The sequence below is a fragment of the Perognathus longimembris genome, chromosome 5 (genome assembly GCF_023159225.1).
Source record: "Perognathus longimembris pacificus isolate PPM17 chromosome 5, ASM2315922v1, whole genome shotgun sequence".
NCBI classification, from domain to species: Eukaryota; Metazoa; Chordata; class Mammalia; order Rodentia; family Heteromyidae; genus Perognathus; species Perognathus longimembris.
In genome coordinates, this window is record NC_063165.1 from 58,552,986 (window position 1) to 58,575,978 (window position 22,993).

Consider the following 22,993-nt stretch of genomic DNA (forward strand, 5'->3'; position numbering starts at 1 on the left):
TAATATGTGTATCACATAAATATAAGTTTAAGTAGGAGACATTTAAGTACATTTCTGCTTCCACAGTAAGAATTAAAAAACAAAAATGCAAACCCCAGAAATTACAGATATAATGCTAAGGTGAGAAATGTAATTGGCAACTTGAAGGCAGCAGTGGTTAAGCAACTCCTGGACTACAAGGCTCAAAAAAATGGGTAAAGGAAAGCAAAAAACAACTGAAAGAGGCAGACTGAAGTCGCAGGCTCGGAATACCTAAAAGCCTTGGTTCAAAAATTCACTAACAGGTCACCTCCCTTCATAAGACTCCATTGCTTTATATAGTTATATAAAGCAGAAATAATAAGAGAAAATCTTAGTGCTTGGCAAATCCTACATGTTCAGTAAGTGCAAGAATTACAGCAGAAGCAATAATAAAATTGTAGTTGAAATGATACAATGAAACATATGTGGAAATCTGAGGATGGAGGCAGTAACTTCAGTGCCAGGTCACACCAGACATTTTGGAGAAAGTGATAGACATAGAACTTTTATAGGGGGAAAAAAAATCCACAGGGTGGCCTATTGCAAATGAGCAACAAGTCAGGAGTTATAGAGTATGCCAACAAATCAGTGTAAACCCCAAGGTTTCTGGGGAATTTGAGGGTGAGTAAAACATAAAAAGTAGAGGCAGGACATCAGGGGAGTAGTCCTTGGTACTAGCACACCAAGTCACAGCATTCACAGTGAAGGAGTCCAAAGCAAATCCACTATGACTTTTCTCATATGTACTACCCAACAGCCTGCTCAATTCAGATGCAATCCACATGATAACATTTGGGTATGTAATCAACTCTTCTACCCACTGTGATGGCTTCATACATTGCCTCTTACTCAACAACTGACTCTGTCTTTCTTCCTTTTTCTATCATCAAGAATTCTACTTAGAATAGCTCCAAAGTTAGAAAATAACTGAGTAATGTTGCTAGTAAACAGATAAAGGGGAAATGTTGACATAACTCCTTAGGAATCTAACACATGGCCCCTCCTGTTCCTGAAAGAGAGATCCTCTTCACATCCCACTTCCAAGCCCCCCCAAATCACTAAAGAATGACAAGCCACCAGTTCCACTAATACCTTAATTACTTGGAAAAAAAAATACAATCTCCTTCAACCACAAGAAAACTCAAGCACTTGCTTTGGCTTTCAGGAGAGTACCAAGGGCTTCACTTATTGTTTGTTTCTATAGCAGCTTTATGATGGCCTTACTGATACAGTTTCTGAGGAAAAGACAGGCAGAAATCCACAGCTATAATATCAGGCAAATTCATAGCTGCAGTACCGGGAAGTTGATGCTCAACTATGGCTACTTCTTTGGTTAACATCTAAAATAGGCTTTAGACATAGGTCCTAAAAACACTAATAGACTAGGAAAGCATTAACTAGGAGCAAGAGAAAGAGAAAGATGAAAACATACCAATAATAAGAAACAGTTCATAGAGTATTGCTAAAACAAATGTGCAAAGATCATCCAAGAAGAAATGGAAAAACATGGAGAAGGTAAGAAACATTTTTTAAAAGAAGGGACAAGTGTTGGGGTCAACTGCACCTTTAAGGGGCCACAGCTGACCTCAGCCTGTCCCTCCCCTTCCTGTCTTTAACAGGAAGAGAAGTCTGACATCACTTGAGGGACAGCTCCTTGGGACCAATCAGGGGCGCCTCCCTTGTGCCCGCCTTTGGAGTATATCTGGGAGGCGGCTCATTTGAATAAACAGAAGCCCTAGAGGTTTTCTCCAGGGGCATCCGTGTTGTTCTTGGCGGTTTTGGGGCACCCTGCGACCACACGCCACCGAGGCTACCCGTGGCCATCGCTCCCACGTGAGCTATAATGGACCACCCAGGAAGGGGCGGACAAGCCTCTACCCCCCCCCAAGCGAGGGGAAGTAGAGAGGGAGAGAGAGAGAGGAGGCTACCCGTGGCCATCGCTCCCACGTGAGCTATAATGGACCACCCAGGAAGGGGCGGACAAGCCCCTTCCCCCCCCCCCAAGCGAGGGGAAGTAGAGAGGGAGAGAGAGAGAGGAGGCTACCTGTGGCCATCGCTCCCACGTGAGAGCGATAAAGGACCACCCAGGAAGGGGCGGACAAGCCCCTTCAGCCCCGAAGCCAGGGGAAGTCGAGAGAGAGAGAGCCCACAGACAAGGGCATAAGTTAAAGAATGGATGGCTGAATCTACTTTTGCTACTTTTTTTTTCCCCCTAAGCTCTCACAATTCTAACAGTCTTCTAATGTTTCCTACAATTTACTAAATCATGGGTTTGAAAAAGCTGCTGGCCTTGATAGTTAAAACTATGCATTGTCAGTCAGGCATTGGTGGCTCCTGCCTGTAATCCTAGCTACTCAGGAAGCTGAGATCTGAAGATCTGGAAGCCAGCCCAGGCAGGAAAGTCTGTGAGACTCTTATCTCCAATTAACCACCCAAAAAGCTAAAGTGGAGCTGTGGCCAAAGTGGTAAACCACTCTACTAAAGCAAAAACCTCATGGACTTGAGTTCAAGCCTCAGAACTGGGGCCCAAACACACACACACACACACACACACACACACACACACACACACACACACACACACACACCAAGTATGCACTCACTTCAACCAAAAAGACATTATTTCAATGCCCAAGTGGTTAATATATCCATATACATGTGAATGCTTAGTTCATTCAAACTTACCCTCATGCAACTAGCTGTATTGATAATGAAACCCCTGAAACTGAAGTTTCACTCAAACTGAGTTTTCACAAATGTATAACTTTATGCTACAGTAACATAAAGTTACCCTCTCTCTTAGGAAAGATAAAAACACCTAGAAGTGGTTAATTACTCTTCAGTATCTTATTAGTATAATTTTCTATGAGTTTCTCATTGAACTATTGCTTGGAAATATTTGGGACATTTACCTGATGGTACTAGGGAAGAACCATTAGATGTTAGGCACTTCCCCAAAGGGGAATAGTGGAGGATAAACGTTAATGTGGTAAAATGGCACTGAGCTATGAAAAAAGTCAAATTTCTAGTTTAGGTTCCTTTCCTATTTTTTATTTATATATCCACAGCCAAAGCGTGCTTGTAAAGTTGTAATCTCTTTCTTTCTAAAAGAAAAGTTGATCTAGATGATCAATAGTCATTGACAGCCCATATAATTATGGTAAATACACAATGAATCCATGAGTTATGTTTTCCCAATAGAACAGTGTAGTCTCTAAATCACCACTATTACCCTGAATATTCCCACACTGGACACCCACCTCCGAAAGACCAGCACTTACCCTCACTTCCAGGTTGTTTGTATGGGTTGTATTTGGGTTTTGGAGCAACTACTGGTGCAAACTTCTTGGGTGGTTGTTGCATAGACACAGAAATACTAGGAGTCCCAAAAGAATGGGTGGTCTCCATCCGTGCAGGCACATGGCCGAGAGGCTCACCAGTGCTTTTGGGTGGCAGCCAAGATGGATGAGACATTGTTGAAATCTGCAATTAAAAAGAAATAGCACTGCTTATACAGAAGCATGAAAATGAAGGTGTTACTTCGCTGTTATTTATCTTGGTCCAAAGTTAATCAATCTTTATGCAGTTCTATGCAAAGAAGACTGAAGAAAGAGGCCCTCCCCCCACAAACAAAAAAAGATACAAGAATGCAAAGGAAGGAAAAGAAGAATGATCAGAAAGAAGAAACAGCCCTGATTTCAAGCCCGAGGACTGGCAAAAAAAAAAAAAAAAAAAAAAAAAACCACAGAACAAAACAGAAAGAAGAAACAAATGCATAGGAGAAAAAGAAGAAGAGAACCTCTGTGTTCTTGACCACCTCACTTTCTATAGTCAACTGTTTTAGTATTTATCCTTCCTAGAAAAGTAAATATGAATGGTTCTCAATTTGAAGAAGTTTCTATGTTGGACACTGGGGGATGTTTCAATTTTATTAATCATCTATTCAAAATACCTACCATAACAATTAGGTGGTAATATCTACATGAAGTGATAAGTTACCTAGGTAAGGTTTAAAAACAAAAAGTGCTATTAAGATAAAGAAAAAGATATGATTAATTCTTCCTATGTAGAGAATAGATGTTTTGCTGTTTAACTGTCCTATTCAGGACACAAATGCCAAATAACATTTAGACCTGAAAAATATGAGTAAAGCTACATAGACAAAAAAAGCAAAAACATACAAACAAAAACTACACTTTACTTATGTTTTGTGTGGTTGGAAACAGAATGGAAGAAAGTAGCTGTCAACAAAACTGAAACGTATGATAGAATCCCAGTGAGACCGCGTCGCATGAACACTTGAGTTTAAACTTACTTTGGAAGCATTAATAAAACACTAAAAGTTCATGGGGATATTAAGTACATAAGTAGACACTTCAAAATGTCACATCTGCATGAGCATTTCTCCACTCAAGCCAACAAAGATTGTTTGGGATAAGGCAAGAGGGGCATGAATATTGGTTGCTACAATACCTGGTATGCATATTCACGTTTTGTGGAAAAAGAATAGATTATCCAATGTCTATAATTCTAAAATCAACCCTACACACAAAGAAATTCTCACAAAGAACTCTCCTGAGCTGATAATGCATGCAAAATTTATGAAAAACTAACTTGAACAACATGGGGGCCGAGAAGCTCATCCTCGATCTTGTTCTGATTAGATCATATACAGTGTGTAAAGAAAGGAACACGAGCTCTCCTCTATGGATGCCTGCCAATCACTCGTCTAGGCAGCCTGCCTGCTGAGGGTGAGCCTCATGGATTGCTGAGGAGGGCTCTCCAGGCCTGATTGCAAGAGCTCTCCAGCACAGGGAGGCCCGGAAGATGCTTTGCACCCACTCGCAGCCCAAATCCACCCAGTAATTTATTAATTGAACTGAATTAATTAAGAGGGCTACATGATTATATCCAGATGTCTGTAAAGACTAAGAACATGAGAAATGCAGGAACAAATGAAGGCCTAAGCTCATGGCATAGCAATAAAGATAGAGAAGGAATAGAAAGGTTGCCTACAGCACCTCAAGGAATTAACACTGCTCTATGCTGTGGATGAGTGACATGACTTTGAGTTCCCTCCTCCATTGCCTTGAATGACTCCAATCTCTCAAAATTGTGAAATAAAGCTCCTTGTCCTCTTCATGTCCCAGAGCATTCAGGAGAACCAATGAGATCATAGTAAAGTGCTTGTGTATTGTACTTTGTAAAGTGAGGGAAAGAGATGTCTCCATTCTCATCAAAGATAAATTGAAACTCACATAAACTATAGTTGGAGAGGCAAGTTTCCTCAATTAAAGATGATTACAGAAATCAATGAAGAAGACCCCAATTGGAAATCAGGTCGAATGGCACTGTAGCCAGCCATACCTTCTTTGCCTCTCTGGTTACATGGGCCCCTCTTTGCCTTCCCCCACTCTCTACCTCTTACATGTCTGCATATATACATAGAAACTTGAAAAGTTTTGAATATCTTGAAAAGGTAGGTACTATATTTCAGACAAATTTAAACCACAAAGGCACAGCACAAATACAATATAGAAAAACAATAAATAAATGTTGCTTTTAGTCAGAATTTTTCAATCTGGTTGAAAATTTAGTCAGGGTCCTTAAATCTGGAAACATTTGTAGGAAAGAAAAAAAGTGCCAAAGCCCAAGCCCATCTCTTAGGTTTGAGAAATACCTATTTTGTTTTTATTTTTAAATGAGTCTCTGTCTTCTACTAAGTGGAGATAAAAGTAACTCTTGCTTTCAGCATGACTAATGTGAAAAGAAATGGGGAATAAATGGGATCAAAAAGGTTTAAATGTTTTAATGCACTATGCACATTTGTAGTATAAAAATTAATTATAAATTTTTAGATGGATTAATACTATCCTTGTAACTTTTCTGTGAAACAAAATTTATTCCGAGGCAGATGCTTTTTAAAATGGATTAACATAAAATGCAGTAGTTTATAGAAACGAACATGAACATTTCCAGAGCAATCCTGTTACTTACTAACTGTGCCATACTGACTTTTCTAGATATACCATAAATACAAAGAAAATGGTAACTTCTGGGAGAGTATAGAAAAGAAAATATGCAAACCATTGGCTCCATTGCCAGGTGAGGAACTCCCAGCTCCATGAATTACCCTGTTCTTCCTCTGGTCCTAGACAGTTTCATTCAAGGCTTATAATCATCATGAAGTCAAGAAATAAAATGGAAGAATCCCACAGAGGCTCTCAAAATATATAAAACTCTATCAAAGAAAAGCCAACACAAAACTTGGCCCTCAAGTAAGCAAGATGCCTATTGCTGAAGGGAAGCAGGGAGCTACTGTACCCAAACCACACCGCTCTTTCAGGAACTGTGTAAGATGTGAAGGAATTCAGGAGAACAAAAGAATTTGTTATTAGCTTCTCCACTACTCCTCTGTTATCCCTATTTATGAGGTGAGTATAGGAATGCCACAGATTGTTTACTGAGGGTATACTGGGTGTTTTTTCCAGTGGCCACTTAGTGCTTCCACCTCCACACTCCCATATAAAGTAGTTTTGCTATTAACCACAACTACCAAATCAAGAAATAAGTTTCAGCCAGGTGCTAGCTGCTCATACCCATAATCAGAGCTATTGAGGAGGCTGAGAACCCAGTATCACAGTTTGAAGCCAGCCTGAACAGACAAGCCCACAAGATTCTTATCTCTAAGTAGCCACCAAAAAGCCCAAAGTGGGGCTACATATAAACACTTAACTTTGAGTCTACACCTATCTTTATTATTACAGTGTTAAGGATTGAAGTGAGGGTCTTTGAATGCTAGGCAAGCACTCCACAGTTAATCTATGTCTCTCAATCTGTTGTGTATACATTCTGATTCAAGTGTTAAAAGTAATTTGCTTAAAGCACTTAGAGTTAATTTCTAGATGACACTGCCTTAGTGCCTAGATCTCCCTTGGCAACTCAAGGCCTGGCTTTCTATAGGTATTTTCTGAATAAATGAGCAATATTAAACAAAGGAATGGAAATTATTACCATTATTTTAGTGGTAAAAGAAACGACAGACACTGGGACTTAAGCAGCTGAAGGCAACATTTTCTTCTTTTAATCAAATGACAGATTCCCAAAACGTCCCAGGATTTTCCTCAACTATTCTCTGTACTTGAAAGTGAACACAGTGTTGAAATTTAAAGAGTTTTCTAATTGTTTATTAGAATGACATAATATGCTTTCCTCTGTGGTACAGCTATCCATACTATTCTACCTGCCTTTATTTAGCTAGAACTGATGCTTTGATCACAATTCAAATCCAGTTACCATGCGTAGCTCAGCTATGAGCCATAGTCTATCCCTCTGCTACCTTTCAGATATAGTATCCTACTCTGAAAACGTAGATACTCATAGATGAGTACGGATGACAAATCTCTTCACAAGCTCAAATGGGGTTATGAAAGATCTTGACTGTGGAAGTAGCCAACACCAAGCAAAACACAATCATCTCCAAATCATCTCTAATTCTCTCAGCTCAACACTAAGGAAGCACAATTCTTTCTTTTTTTGATTCATTGTCACCTGTTTCCCTGACTCTTCAATTCTCCCCACTGTGGGTGGGAGTTTTGGATTGATCTCAAAGATTACCAAGGTATCAATCAAGATTTATTATGCACAAGTAAATAAGCACTTTTAGGCAAACCTTTTCCAACCGGAGTAGGTAAGTCCCTACCAGTGTAATTACGAAGCAGATATGCTGTGACATGTGATAAAGCGTGGGAAGACAGCACTGAAGAATGAGGCAGGCTGAAAATTACACACAATTGTTAGTTGAACAACAAAATGCAATCACCCTTCCTCTGAAGCGTTGGGTCAGATAGAGCCAGAAGGGCAGAGCAGGATCTACCACAGGCTGAAAATGTCAATGTATTCGCTCAACTTCTCTTTACAGACAGCTTTGGTCCAACATTGGCTAAATGCCCCACTCTCTGCATGGACAGCTGGCATTGCTCAGAAGGGGTAATGAGAGAGCAAGTCTACGGAAATGCCAAACCTTTATATAGGCTCTCTGAGAGACACTCCGAAATATTGGAAGCAGGACTAGACTGAGATGCAGAAGACTTGGGTATAATTTCTGACTTAGTAACTAACTGGCTCTTTGAATTTAGTTCCCATATCTGTGACCCTAGATGCCCTTCGCTATTGTAAAGGTTAGATACTCATTTCTATTCCAACCATTTCTCATGTGCCATAATTCCCCCCACCCATAATTCTAAAAGATGAATTAGGTTTTGTATGGGACTAAGTTATAGCTCAAAGGATTTCACAGGCTGGAAGCGATGGGGGAGTGAAAAAAGGTAGAGCAGGAAGCAGCTTTGTATAGAGTTAAGACTAACAAATTCCTTGGAACCATTGTGCTTTCTGCTCCTGGAAATACCATGGGTGACAAGAAAAACTCAACTGCATTTCAAGATCCTCAGTGAACCAGGAAGCAGTACAGAGAAGTGTCAAGTCTAGAATAATAAATATCATCTGTGATAAAGAAGTGAGACAGAACATTCTTCCACCCTGTCCATTCAGTCCATATTCACAATGTCACCTGAAAACAAACAATCCACTTGAAAAACAATAGACCTGGGAAGCCATGACTCTTGAGAAGGTTAAGGAAAGAGCTGAGCAGATACCAACTGGCTTTTTGGTTGCAATAATAATGATCCATCAAGGAAAAGAAATCAGACAACCTTGGAAAAACAAGTTATCAATATTAGCCAGAAACTGGTGACTCATGTCTGGAATCCTATCTACTTAGAAGGCTAAGATCTGAGGATCTCAGTTCCAGTCCATAAGATTCTTATCTTAAATTAGCCACTAAGACCCCAGAAGTGCCCCTGGGGCTCAAGTGGCAGAATGCTAGCTCAGGAACAGAACCCAGGTTCTGTGTTCAAGCGCCCAAACTGGCAATAAAACTGTCTTTCATTGTAAAAGAAAGAAAAAGAATAGAAATCAAGAGGTTGTGAGTCCTAAGTAGGAGAAACATTAAGTATTATTTTTTTTAAAGTTTCAGAGAAACCAGAATATCTTAGGTAATGTTGTAGAGTACTTAGAAGACATCAAGGTCATACCAAGTAGTTCCTCATCTGAAAGGCATTTGCAGTGGGGAAATTTCATAAGGAAGTTCACAACACTGTCCATTGGTAACTAAAGGAATGGATGAAAGGCACTGGAATGGACACTGCACTGAAGAAACTCTTTTCCTCTCACACACATGTGGCTCACTCCTGAAATGCTCAAGAAGCTGGAATCTGAGGATTCTAGAAGGAAAGTCCTCAGCCTTTCTCCAATTAACCACCAAAGAGCCAGATGTGAAGGGCCAGCTATGAGTGAAACAGACAAGCTAGAGCCCAAAGAGTTCAAGAGTTCAAGGGGAAGTTCTAGTGCATGCACATACCTGTGTGCGCACACACACACACACACACACACACACACATCCCTTTGAAGGGATCAGTGCCCATGCCACTGAAATTAGCACAAATCTATGACTCAAACCTTAAACGCTACAACACAATACTAATACTTTAACTTGGATAAAATGTTTCTAATCTCAGTGCCCCCATGACTAAACTAATACACAATTAGCAAGATCATCTCCAAAATTATCTCTGATGAAAGTTTGTTACATTATGCAAAACATAATCCAAAGAAGATTTCTCCCAATCCCTGTTCCTAGCAAAAGATTGTTCTGCGTACAAGGCCAAGAGGTGCAAACAGTAGACTGAGATCCTCTGAGGCTCAGTAAAACTACTTCTGAAACTAGAAATCTGGATTTATAAAGATGGGATTCTGGGTGCCTCACTCATAAAAGTTTTGTCGCTCTGAAAAGAAAATAAAGGAATGAGGAGAAAAGCCAATAATATTATCTTTAATGAAGGCTAGCAATCTGTGTAGTGATTATCTGAAATCTTCGCATTCTAAACCTACAAGTAAGTCAGTAGTTCTCCATGTTAATTGCTGCTCAGTTGTCTCCGTTCCCCTGGCGGCTTGCTGAAACTTGTATATAAACACGTAAACACTGTGTTTTACTTATCTGTTCACCAGTCTGCCATGCCATCAGACAGGCAGTGGAATTTTACTAACATTTAAGGGATGTTTTAATTACTTTAAATTTTTAAATTTGTTTGTAATTTTCACTGGAAATTCAGTTTGACATACCAAGAAAAATAAAGAGGATAATAGAATAAAAACATCTATTTTATTAATAAAAAGGCAGAATTTAATTTTTCTTTAAGGAGTCTAAGTACTATTATTGAGGAGCCAGTGCTACATACATCACTGACAATATTTCAGGTATCTTTGTGAGGCTACGTTTATTCTGTCCACTAAGAGTAATCATAGGTACAAAATGTTGGTGCTGAGCATTGTATGTAAACCTTATGAATACCACAATGCTCACAAAATTATCACCTGCCAACTATCCTCATCATATCCTATTTCAAAAGCATTCTGGGTAGACCAGGTTAGATTTCTACATTTAATTGGGGCAGTACAATCTGAATTAATGTTACTGAGTTCAGACATTATTATTAGAAGTTAAAAGTTGGTATTTTAATTTATACCTCTAATTGCTTTTCAGTTGAAATGTCTGTTTACAAAATAAACAGACTTTTACGGTTTACCAAATGGTTTACCAAAGCTCAAAGTGATGCCACATGCTGACAATCCTAGACACTCAGGAGACTGAGGCTTTAAAAGGACTGTAAATTCAAGGCCAGCCTGAGCTACATATTAAGGTCCAGGCCAGCCTTCACCACAGAGCAAAACCTTATCTCAAGACACTGAGAGAAAATAGACAAAGAAATCAAAATATAGCATATTGCTAAAATTTAAAAAAAAAAAAAAACCTAAATGTCCAAGTAATGGGAAAATTAAACAGTGTAAAGGATGCAGGGAATTTTTACCTTCAAGGACCATGACACAGTTCAGAGTGAATCATGTGGATTCAAATGATATTTTTTGTTCACCATCAATGCAAGAGTCTAGTTATTTCTTAGTATTTCAAATGGTAGTGAAACAAATGAGATTCTCATTACAATGTGTCATATATTCAAATTATGTAAGAATCCCTAGTTTTGCAATTTCACATTTAATAGCCAAACAATTTGAACCATTTTCAACTGCTGACCTTTTTCTTGAATTATGCTGGAAGTTATTTCAAGGTTTTGAAACAGAGATAAAATCTGGCAAAACACTGTCCAATGCAGCTGAGTAAAAACAAACCAGGATGTTTCAGATCACTTTCAGGATCACATTAGTAAAGGGTATTTCCTTTTAAATTTCTCTCAGTGGGAAAATTAGTATTGTGGCTTCTGTATTTTTATCAAATATTGGCCACAATGCAAAAATAAAAAAAAACATAGTAATAAAATAACATTAAGAATGTAGGCACTTGGTTAAAGCTCTGGAGAAAGATATCTATGCATACACAGTTTCATTCATTCATTCATTGATTAAAAAGAAGATCTATGAATCCATACGAATAATCCATTGTTAGTAAGATATTTCCAACATTTGAAATGTAAGCATGATCTGAGTTCACTTGTATATGTCCCATACATAGCCCCTTCCATGGCAGAAAAATGAAACCTACACAGTTCTAGGTAGAAGAAACACATGTTCCTATAAGGATGACCTATCTGCCCTGCCTCTGTGCCGATATCACAAAATCTCTAACATATGGCATGCTTCCAGGTAGTCAAGGCAATTTATTTCGTGCTTAGATTATAACTTTCCATGTTTCAAACTTAATCAGTCCACTTCTTTCCTTGTAACTTTTCTACCTAGCTTCACAGCTTTAGAAAAAAACAGGATTTTAAATCCCAACCAGTAATTTTCCATGTTTTCCTTGTAGAAAGGAAGGAAAGGGGAAGGGGAGGGATAAGTAAAACTACTACTGAATGTGTAGTAGGGAGAAAGGAGAGAAGGAAGAGAAGGAGAGGGAAAGAGAAGGGGAGGAAAAGAGAGTCAATGAGATGGGGACAGGCGGGAAAGAAAAGAGATGAGGGAAGAGTAGAAGAGACGCATTGATATATGTTAGAAGGGCATTTAATTTTTATTCACTGACAGAATATACTTCAATTAGAGGAAAGGATAAAAAAGCATTACCCTATATTACATGATATACTATGCAGATTGAAAACTCACTGTCTGAAGAACAATGAAGATATCTTCCTTAGCTTTATTTTCTGAATGTCCACTATAAGGTCTAGCCTAATAGACGAGATTATTATATAAAAAGAGAAAGCAAATGTAAAGATTTGGAAATACAATGAAGTAACCTCTGGGTTTCAGTCATTTTAATTCACATTTCAAATGCTTCTCCACAGTTCCATTCCACTAGGGAGAACATACATTTCATTTATATTTGCTTTTTTGATACAATTATTAACAATGGCCATTTTCAAAAGTATCTCAGTTTTTATGATAATACACAATTATTTACCTATTGATGGCACTGACAGAATGTGGATTTTGTCACTCTGAGCAACAACAACAAAAAATCCTGAATCTCAAGGTGACTGCAGTTGCTAAGCAGGCAGAAAATTTTTCAGAATAAGAAGAGGAAACTTTAGGAGTTTCCTGCTCTAAAGGCACATGTTCTCAGTGGAAAAACGGATAAGAAGAGTCTAGTAAAGAAAAGGGGAATGAGGTATAGCAGAAATCTAGCAGAAGCTATTATATGCTAATCTACTCACTCAATCCATTTCTCCTAAAGCTAAAAGTGTCACGTTTTCTAAGAAAATCAGATTCTATAGTTCATGTACATCTTTACCAATTGCCCTCCTCCATCTACTACCTCTTTCAGTATTACCAATGACCTCATCTTACCTACTTGGTTAAAAGTGAAAAGGCAATATATTTGCCTGGTTCTTAATTTGAAAGAGGAAATACATGTGTAAAACATGCCCAAATTTGACCACTGGAGTACAAAGGTGGAGGTGGAAGAAATTGCCGAAAATGATTTGACATTTCTAAATATGAGTTACAATAGAGTTTAGGATGAAGTCAGAAGAATTCAATATAAACCCTCAGGTCATAGCTCTATTTAATATTTAAATAAACAACTTTACATTGTTTAAATTCTACATATATCTTTAAGGCTGGGTATGTAAGAAGTGGGAAGACAGAATGGAAAACTGGCAGCCTTTGTTTAAAGCGGAACTCCTATCAAACACAGTTAACATCATTACAGTATTACTTCCTCTAGTACTTTCCAAGATGTTTGAAACCAAAACAGTTGAAACTGTTCTCCTGGTTCAGAGCCTTCATCCTTATGGCATTTTTTTCTGATAAACAGGAATTTCCCATTGGGATTCACTAAAGTAAAACTCACATTCTGTTCTGTTACATAATTAATTACTTTGATAAGTAGAGAGCTAATAGAACATAACTGTTACTCCACCATCAGTTGAGCATCTATTATAGAATCAGCCCCCCAAATAAAAATACTTACAGTGTTAGATATGTCAATGGGCACTCGGGCATACCACACTGCACAGGCTGGCAGAAGAAGAAGGGGAAGGAGAAGGGGAAGGGGAAGGGGAAGGGGAAGGGGAAGGGGAAGGGGAAGGGGAAGGGGAAGGGGAAGGGGGGGGGAGGAGGAGGAGGAGGAGGAGGAGGAGGAGGAGGAGGAGGAGGAGGAGGAGGAGGAGGAGGAGGAGAAGAAGAAGAAGAAAAGAAGACATTCTGCTGTATGCCTTTTGTTCAGACCTGTGATCCTAAAAATCAGGAGGCTGAGACTTGAGGATTTAGGTTAAAATTCAACTCCAGGTAGAACAGTCCATAAGACCGATATCTCCAGTTAACCTTCAAAAAGCCTAAAGTGGAGCTGTGGCTGAGTGGCAGAGCTAGCCTTGAGCAACAAAGCTCAGGGACATTGCTCAAGCCCTCAGTTCAAACCCCAGCACACACACACACACACACACACACACACACACACACACACACACACACAGTACAAAAATACATCTACTGCCATGAGTTCTCTAGGCCATGTTCCTGCTGCCCTTGTCTGTTTCCTATTAGAAGCATTGAGAACCTTGTATATTCAGCAAGGTATCAAGAAGTAAATGTGACAGAGAAGTATCTAGACTCCATGTTAGTCATTTCTATTTATTACTTCTTTATTGCTAGTTCATACATACAGTGCTATATGCTTGAACTCAACTGTTATAGTGATGTTGTAGTGTCTTTCCTCTTTCTTGATAATGGAATATGGACAAATGTTGTGTAGTTCTAGTACAGATGATCAGTTTAGAAGCTACTTTACACAGTCCTTCAATGATTATAAAGCAACAAATTCCTTCTGCAAAATACCTTCTACTTAAAATATCTAAGTGACTTATTCCCTACAGTAAATTCTGAGGGGGGAAAAAAGCTTCAATATCCTCACAATTCAGGGGTTTTTTTCCAATGGGCAACCACAATATTTTAGTAATAAGACTGTATAAATAAATTCTGAGTACCTAGATAGAGCAATGAAACCTTCAGTAGGGAGAAGGGCCAAACAGAGAGCAGACAGAGGAATCTTTCTCAGAGCCCTCCAGATAGTGTGGAAAGGCAGGTATAAACTGGAGAACACCTGCTGAGGTGGACCTAGACAATGGGAATTGAATAGATTTAATCTCAGCACTCTCCACTTGGCTTTCACAATAACTGGCCATGTTCTAACCAACCAAGGGCATTTGGGTGAAAGTCCCTTTATCTATAACAGTGCGCAACTTTTGTATTCAGGAGGGAATTTACTTGGATTCAAATCCTAACAAAACATCTTAAACTTTCAGTTCCCTAAATCTGAAGGTTAGAATACAAAAGATCACAGAACACATTGACATAATGTAGCTCTAAAAGAAATATGAATCCGTGTGACTTCTGATATCCTTCAGCTAGAAGGTCTCAGGAAGAAAACTAAAACCCTGACTAAAATACCAGAGGACAACCCTGGGACATTGCCTAAAGCATGAAGTGCGTGTTAATAAACAAGTATATTGGGCCCTAAATTTGATCCCATAAAACAAAAACCAGAGAATAGTTTTCTGCAGGGTCTCCAACTTCCTTGACAATAGCTGCTTCAATGTTTGAAGAGAAGAAAAACATTTGCACATATGAGCTTCTTGAAAGTACTCAGAGCAACCAAGGGAAGAAAAGAAGTATCAGGCAAATGAAATAATGCTTATATCTCTTAAGAAGAGTCACTAATTTATTCATGTGTCACATGAGAAAAATTCCTGAAACTCATAAAAGAAAAACTTGTGAACAGAAAGAAAAATGACAAGAGGGATTTGATAATATAGATGTGATTGCAGCTCTAGTCCAAGTTCTAATGGTGTTATAATATAGAGAAAGGAATCGTGATCAGAATAGTAACAATGATGTCCAAGAGAAGAGAAACTCCGCTCAGCTCTGTCATAATTGTCTCACTTCCTGTACTCTGAACAACAATGGAAAAATTTCAGGGAGGAGCAAGGCAGACTTTCAACTGGGGCACACTAAAGGCATGGAGCATACCCCTAAGAAAATTATATTTTTACCTCAGTAATAAAAATCACACAGCATGGGTCCTCTAAGAATATCTGTGTAGCTTGTATAAGTGACTTCACCCCCTTTTCTATTCTTGAAAAACACAAACAACTAACTCAGAAGTGAAACGGTTCTTTGAAGAAGCCAAACTCCAGGTTTATTCACATGGATGGTCAAAAATACAAAGGCAGATGCCATCCACAGTTGGATTTCAGGTCCCAAAGGGCAGAGGCATGTAACTAGGCAACCATTAGCTCAAAAATATCCAGAAGGAGTTGGAAGAGGGACAAACTGTAGAAAAAGTACAGACAAAGCTGCTGAGGATAAACCAAGGAAAAACATCCTCCAACCTCATTCTATGGGCAACCAGCCAGGTTAGGAGGCAGGTAAGAACTGAGAAGAAATACAAATCCCAGCTTTGGAGATGAACAGGCACAGGAGGATGACTTCTAATTCATGAAGAAAATGGTAGTCACTTAGTTTCTATTGGACTGAAAATGCCTCTGTCATAGCCAGGGCATTGAGATCTCAAGTGACAAGAAGATGAAATCAGAGAGATAAATTAAACCCACATTTGATACAATGAAGAGATTTTTTTTTACAGCAAGTAAATACACCACACACATGCACACACTTCTCTAAAAATAAACACAAACTAAAACACCCTTTAGGTATCTTTTTCTTTACTTCAGATTCATAAATTACACTGGTAGAAGGTTGTGTCAGGAGCTAACACAATCACATGGTCTTTCTTCATCTGTTTACTGGACATATTATGTATCATCTTTTGGTGCATTTGTCTGACACTAACACAGCCAAAAACTAGGAAAGAGACCAGCTGGACGACAAAGCCTAAAATACTTAGAACTTGGGTCTTTATAGAAAAATCTTAGCCAGAAGCCCATGGCTCACGCCTGTAAAACTAGTTAATCAGGAGGCTGAGATCTGAGGATCACAGTTTGAAGTTTCCAGGGAAGGAAAGTCCATGAGACTCTTATTTCCGATAAACTACTCAGAAAAAGCCGGAAGTAGCACTCTGACTCATGTAGTAGAGTGCTACCCTTGAGTAAATGGAGATCAGGGGCAGTGCAAAGGCCCAGAGTTCAAGTACCAGGACCAGTGAGAAAGACAGAGAAAGAAGTGTGTGTATGTGTGTGGGGGGGGGGGTGGGGAAGAGGGGGGAGAACGTGAAGATCCCAAATGCAAACATTCAGTTATTTCTAATTACTAAAAAGCTGAATCTCTTCCTTTTTAATGTATTTTGTTAGTTTTAAACATTCCATTGACAATGGGTTTATGCTGATAGATAATCATGATGCTACCCTTTTATGAATGCTTACCACTATCCATTTGCCAGGAAAACAATCTCACCTTTTCAAAAGGTTTTCAGGTGGTTCTTTGACTATATATTAAATTACATGTAGAAGAGCTGTCTTTTGAGTAGTTTATGATAAAAACAGTCTTTTCTCTCTCCCAGCACCAAAACATTCCTATTTCAATGAGGGTTACTTTTTAATGTGCTTTTGCATCAAGCCTAACTGGTCCCTACTTCTCCTCATCCTTGCTGTTCAGAATTCTTTAGCTACTTTACTGTTTCATTACCAAGATAATTTTAGGATTTTGTTGTTAAAATGCAAGAGCAATTAACTTGAAAATTATACAGAGAACTCAAGAATCTCTATTAGGATAACATACAGCTCTCAACCTGTCCAAGGGGTCAAAAATACTTGACATATTTTTTTAAAGGCAAGCATAGGTCCCATGGTTTCCTTTTTTTGGCTATGGATAAGATTCTAAAAACAGCAAATTATTCATGTTCAAATGAGCTAGAAAAAATACAACTCAACATGTGACATAGGGACTCATATTTGACCTTATAAAAGCCAGAAATATGAATAGTAAAAAGCAACATATTTTATGCTGGTGTAATTGGGGACACATTAGATCATAGATTCCTGTCAACATTACAGCAACATCCCATTCCCTAGAGAAAATAAGTCATCAGTAAATATAAATAACTATAAAATGTTGAACTCTGACCCTGTGTGTCAACTCCTAAACATCATATTTAAAATTTCTGAAGAAGCTATACTTACACACAAAAATGTTGGTATAGAAAAAATGTTCAAAAACAGTATACTTAACTAAGGTATGTATAGCCACTCTGGGAAATATTAAAGATGCTAAAAGTAGAATTGTTCAAAAAAATGAGGCAATATCAAAAATGCTTAATGTATAATATTCAAATACACAGTAGTAGAGCTAATTTATATAAGCAGCTAAATACTGAAAAATAAAAGCTAACCACCAAAACAGCCTATCCAAAAATAAAAGATTGGTACCTGTATTTAGGTCAGTTTATGTGTGACATTTTTCTTTTCATTTAAACTCAGTTTTCATTTGAACATGTTACAATGTCCTATAAGCCAAAACCAATGTGCAGCAATTCTTGATTGCCTAATGGATCAAAAATTTTGTAATTTACATGTTAATGAAAGTGAGGAAATGAACTAAGAAATTTAAGGGGACACTCAAAGACTGGCAGAAGAGACCACAAGCAAATGGGAATACAACTGAGATCCCAAAATTTGGGACAAAATTTATAGCCATATTATTGTAAAGGTAAAGCGACTCTGGGATGATTACAATGTTTTCCTATATTATAAATGAGTAAATCAACATAGCAATGTTCAGTTATCTCTTTTTTTAATTTCTATAAATTATGATTTTATTTTTTTCTGAATAATTACTTTTTTATTGTCAAAGTAATGTACAGAAGGGTTACGGTTTCATACGTAAGGCAGTGGGTACATTTATTGTACAATTTCCTTTAAAATGCCACATGCTTGATTTTCTCGAGTGTGTCTTAAAATTGTCTTAAATACTACATAGTAGTGGACATTGAGTAATGTTGAACAAAAGCCTGCTGTTTGTTTGCCTATCTCTCTATTATTATGTTTAAAAACACAATCTCCTTCTAATAATTTCTATGCTAAGTTTCTGTACTAAGTTGAGTCTTGTCTTTGAATGTTTATTTTAAAAGCCTAAAAAAATCTTAATTTACAGTGTCAACACTTTAGGGAGAAATTGTATATGAAATTCAAAAGCTAATGAGAAATATTTCCTTGATTTTCTTTCTGCAATTCGACAATAAACTTAGCAGGAGGGTTTGACAGACTTTTATAACAGAAAGAATAATTATAATTAATGCCTAGTATAGACATCGATATACAATCTAATAAACCTAATGATAACATTTGTAGTCCATATCTACTCTAATGTTCTATAAAGTTTTGAACAGTTGTAATTAGGTCTCAGTGGAGGTACTATTTGAAAGGAATAAGGAAAGAGAATTCATAAGATAAGAGATAGTCTTAAATGGGTAAGAAGGCAGAGAGATTGTGTGTGTGTTTGTGTGTGTGTGTCTGTGTGTGTGTCTGTGTGTGTGTGTGCCATGACTTAAATATTTTCTACTAAAGGTACTCATTTCAGTCTTTGGGGGAGATGGTGCCTGAATTTGAATACATGGTGCTGTACATGCTAGGCAAATGCTCTAAACACTTGAGCCACACATCTAGCCCTATATATCTCTTTACCCTGGTAAGTCAGAGAACCTATTCCTGCTATTTCTCCTATGTAGCTAGCATGACAGGCCTGAATGCGTTACCATGATTCGTTGTCTTTGACATGGTAATCTCCAAAGCATTTAGCCCAGCCTAGCCTCAAACTGCAATCTTCAATTCTCTGTCTCCTAGAAGAGGATTACAGGCATGAACCACACTGCCCAGCTTGAAGTAGGCTTTTTAACTAGTACATAACTGATATTAAGATTGTTTTTAGGGGCTAGGAATATGGCCTAATGGCAAGAGCACTTGCCTCGTATACATGAAGCCCTGGGTTCGATTCCTCAGTACCACATATATAGAAAAGGCCAGAAGAGGTGCTGTGGCTCAAGTGGCAGAGTGCTAGCCTTGAACAAAAAGAAGCCAAGGACAGTGCTCAGGCCCTGAGTCCAAGCGCCAACACTGGCCAAAGAAAAGAAGAGGAAGAGGAAGAGGAAGAGGAAGAAGAAGAAGAAGAAGAAGAAGAAGAAGAAGAAGAAGAAGAAGAAGAAGAAGAAGAAGAAGAAGAAGAAGAAGAAGAAGAAGAAGAAGAAGCAGAAGAAGCAGCAGCAGCAGCTCAGGCCCTGAGTCCAAGCGCCAAGACTGGCCAAAGAAAAGAAGAGGAAGAGGAAGAGGAGAGGAGGAGGAAGAAGAAGAAGAAGAAGAAGAAGAAGAAGAAGAAGAAGAAGAAGAAGAAGAAGAAGAAGAAGAAGAAGAAGAAGAAGAAGAAGAAGAAGATTGTTTTCAAGGCTCAGTAAAGAAGATGGCGGTGTATGACAAACCTACAGCTAGCATTATACTTACTGGCCAAAAGTTAAAGCCGTTTCCACTAAAATCAGGAGTGAAACAAGGATGGTCACTCTTCTCTACTCTTCTTCAATTAGTATTAGAATTTCTAGCTAGAGCAATTAGGCGAGAGGTAAACATAAAAAGGAAAAGAGGATACAAATAGGAAAAGATGAAGCAAAACTCTCCCTTTACTGACGATATGATCCTGTATTTAAGGAACCTCATAGACTCCACTCCCAAGTGACTGGAGTCGATACAAAACTTTGGAAAAGTAGCAGGGTATAAAATTAATCCTCAAAAATCAATTGCTTTTCTGTATGCCAACAATGAAAAGAGTGAGGTTGACATCAGGAAAGCAACTACTTTTGTAATAGCCTAAAAAATTAAAATAAAATAAAAACCTAGGAATGAACTTAACCAAAAAAGTAAAGTAAAGTATGATAAAAACTTGAAAACTTTGGGGAAAAAAATTTAAAGCAGAACTAAGGAAGTGGAAAAACCTCCCATGTTCATGGATTGGGAGGCTTAACATCATGAAAATGGAAATACTGCCAAAGGCTATCTACAAATTCAATGTAATGCGCATCAATATCCCAACATCATTCTTTAATGAAATAAAGGAAGCAACTCAAAAATTCATATGGAATAATAAAAGACCCTGAGCATCAACAATAATGCTAAGGAGAAAGAAGTGCTGGAAGAATATCAATACCAAACTTCAAACCCTATTACAAGGTAATAGTCGTTTTTAAAAAAAACCAGCTTAGCACTGGTACAAGAACAGGTCTGAGAACAAATTGAATACCTATGGCCATCTAATAGAATGGAAGAAATAGAAACTCTTCAACCAATGATACTGGCAGAATTGGTTAAACACCTATAGAAACTACTAAAGTTGGAACCCTATATATTACCCAGCACCAGAAACAATTTCAAATAGATCAAAGACCTCAAAGTAAATGCAGATACCCTGAAAACATTACAGGTCGAAACTTTCTTAATTTAAGATCCAGAAGCACAACAAATCAAAGAAAGGGTGGAAAAATGGGATTGCCTGAAACTGCAATTTCAGCATGTCAAAGGACATGGCTAGCAAGATAAATAGTATGTCCACAGATTGGGAGAAGATCCTCACTAGCCAAACAACAGACAAGGGCTTCATATCTAAAATATACTTAGAACTCAAAAAATTAAATCCCCCAAAAATGAATCCTCAAAGAAACAAACACCCCATTAATAAGTAGGCTAAAGATTTAAAGAGAAATTTCTCTGAAGAGGAAATAAGAATGGCCAATGTACACATGAAGAAATGTTCAACATCTCTGGCCATAAAAGAAATGCAAATCAAAACAACACTGAGATTCCATCTCACCCCAGTCAGAATAGCCATTGTCAAGAAAGCTAATAACAACAGTTGCTAGCCTCCATTTAGTCAAAAGGGAACAATAATACACTGTTGGTGGGAAGATAAACTTGTTCAACTACTCTGGAAAGCAGAATGGAGGTTCCTCAAAAGACTAAGCATAGAGCAATGACCCAGCAATTCCACTCCTGGGTATTTACCCAAATGACAACAAACAAAGCCATACTAAGTCTACCAGCACAACCATGTTCATTACAGCACAATTTACCATAGCTAAGACATGTAGCCAATCCAGATGCCCCTCAGCAGAATCAAGAAAATGTGAAATATATACACAATGAAATTCTATGCTTCCATCAGAAAAAAATGACATGGCCCCATAGGAAATAGAAATGGAAGGAAATGGAAAGACTTGGAAAAAATCATTTTAACTCAAGTAAGCCAGATCCAAAGAAACATAGATTCCATGATTTCTCTCATTAGTAATAATTAGTATATGTCGAGAATGGTCCTAGAAGAGGATCACAATAGCTCAAAAGCTATGTACATGTAATCATATAAGATGATTCTTATTAAAATAAACTCCAAGATATGGAAACCAGAGGTTTTTCTTTGTTATTGTTGATAAAGTACTGTGTAAAGCTATTTCTTTTTTCTTTATTTTTTTTCCTATGATTTATCCCCTGTTGTCACTGTACTTGATTTTGTTATCCTGTATATTGTATATATGTTTATCTGAATTAGGGAATGGAAGGGGAACAACAAAATGGTGAGACAAAGGACAAAGGGTGAAGCAATGCAACAGCAATACTCCAAGACAGTGTGTTTACATTTAGAGGGGTGTTGAGGGGTAGGGAAAGTGGGAGAGAAAAAAAAGGAAGGGCGTAATAATGTTGGACAAGAAATGTACTCACTACCTTACATATGTAACTGTAATACCTCTGTACATCTCCTTGACAATAAAATTAAATTTAAAAAAAAGAGGAAGCCCAATGGAAACCAATTCCATTGTTAATTTTCAAGTAATTTAAAAATCTAATATCTCAAAGTCTTAACTTTATTTATATTTTCATACTTCTTAAGGTTTAAAACTATTATTTTAAGTGAAAAGTTATGTGGAAGCTATACAGATAAAAGCAGTCCAAAATAAAGTTGACTCCTTCTGAAAAAGAACAACAAAAAAAAAAAAGATATAACTAGAGCACTATAGGAAGTTAAAGGAAATATAGAAAAATATCACTCATCACTTGGGGTGTGTGGGTGGATGGATGGATGGATGGATTGATGGAAATTAGAGAAGATTTCACAAAGGAGGCATGTTAAAAGGTAGCCATAGGGCTGGGGATATAGCCTAGTGGCAAGAGTGCCTGCCTCGGATACACGAGGCCCTAGGTTCGATTCCCCAGCACCACATATACAGAAAACGGCCAGAAGCGGCGCTGTGGCTCAAGTGGCAGAGTGCTAGCCTTGAGCGGGAAGAAGCCAGGGACAGTGCTCAGGCCCTGAGTCCAAGGCCCAGGACTGGCCAAAAAAAAAAAAAAAAAAAAAAAAAAAGGTAGCCATAAATGATCTAAAATAAAATAGCTGCTTAACTCCTGTTACAGAATATATAAATATGTGTAGCCATTCCAAGAGAAAAACAGACTTGGGGAGAAGGATTTGCCACCGGTCTCTG

General features: G+C 38.0%; 1 protein-coding gene across 8 annotated transcripts in view; it reads right to left on the reverse strand.

Moving 5' to 3' along the window:
• The window catches only part of LOC125351882 (LIM domain containing preferred translocation partner in lipoma), a 645,466-nt gene that overhangs the window by 415,895 nt on the left and 206,578 nt on the right, over positions 1-22,993 (reverse strand). For all 8 annotated transcript variants that reach the window (XM_048346968.1, XM_048346963.1, XM_048346966.1 and 5 more), the window contains one exon: positions 3,303-3,504. In XM_048346968.1, the coding sequence (XP_048202925.1) occupies positions 3,303-3,495 (193 nt within the window). In that variant the 5' untranslated portion in view covers positions 3,496-3,504. The remainder of the gene's footprint in view (positions 1-3,302; positions 3,505-22,993) is intronic.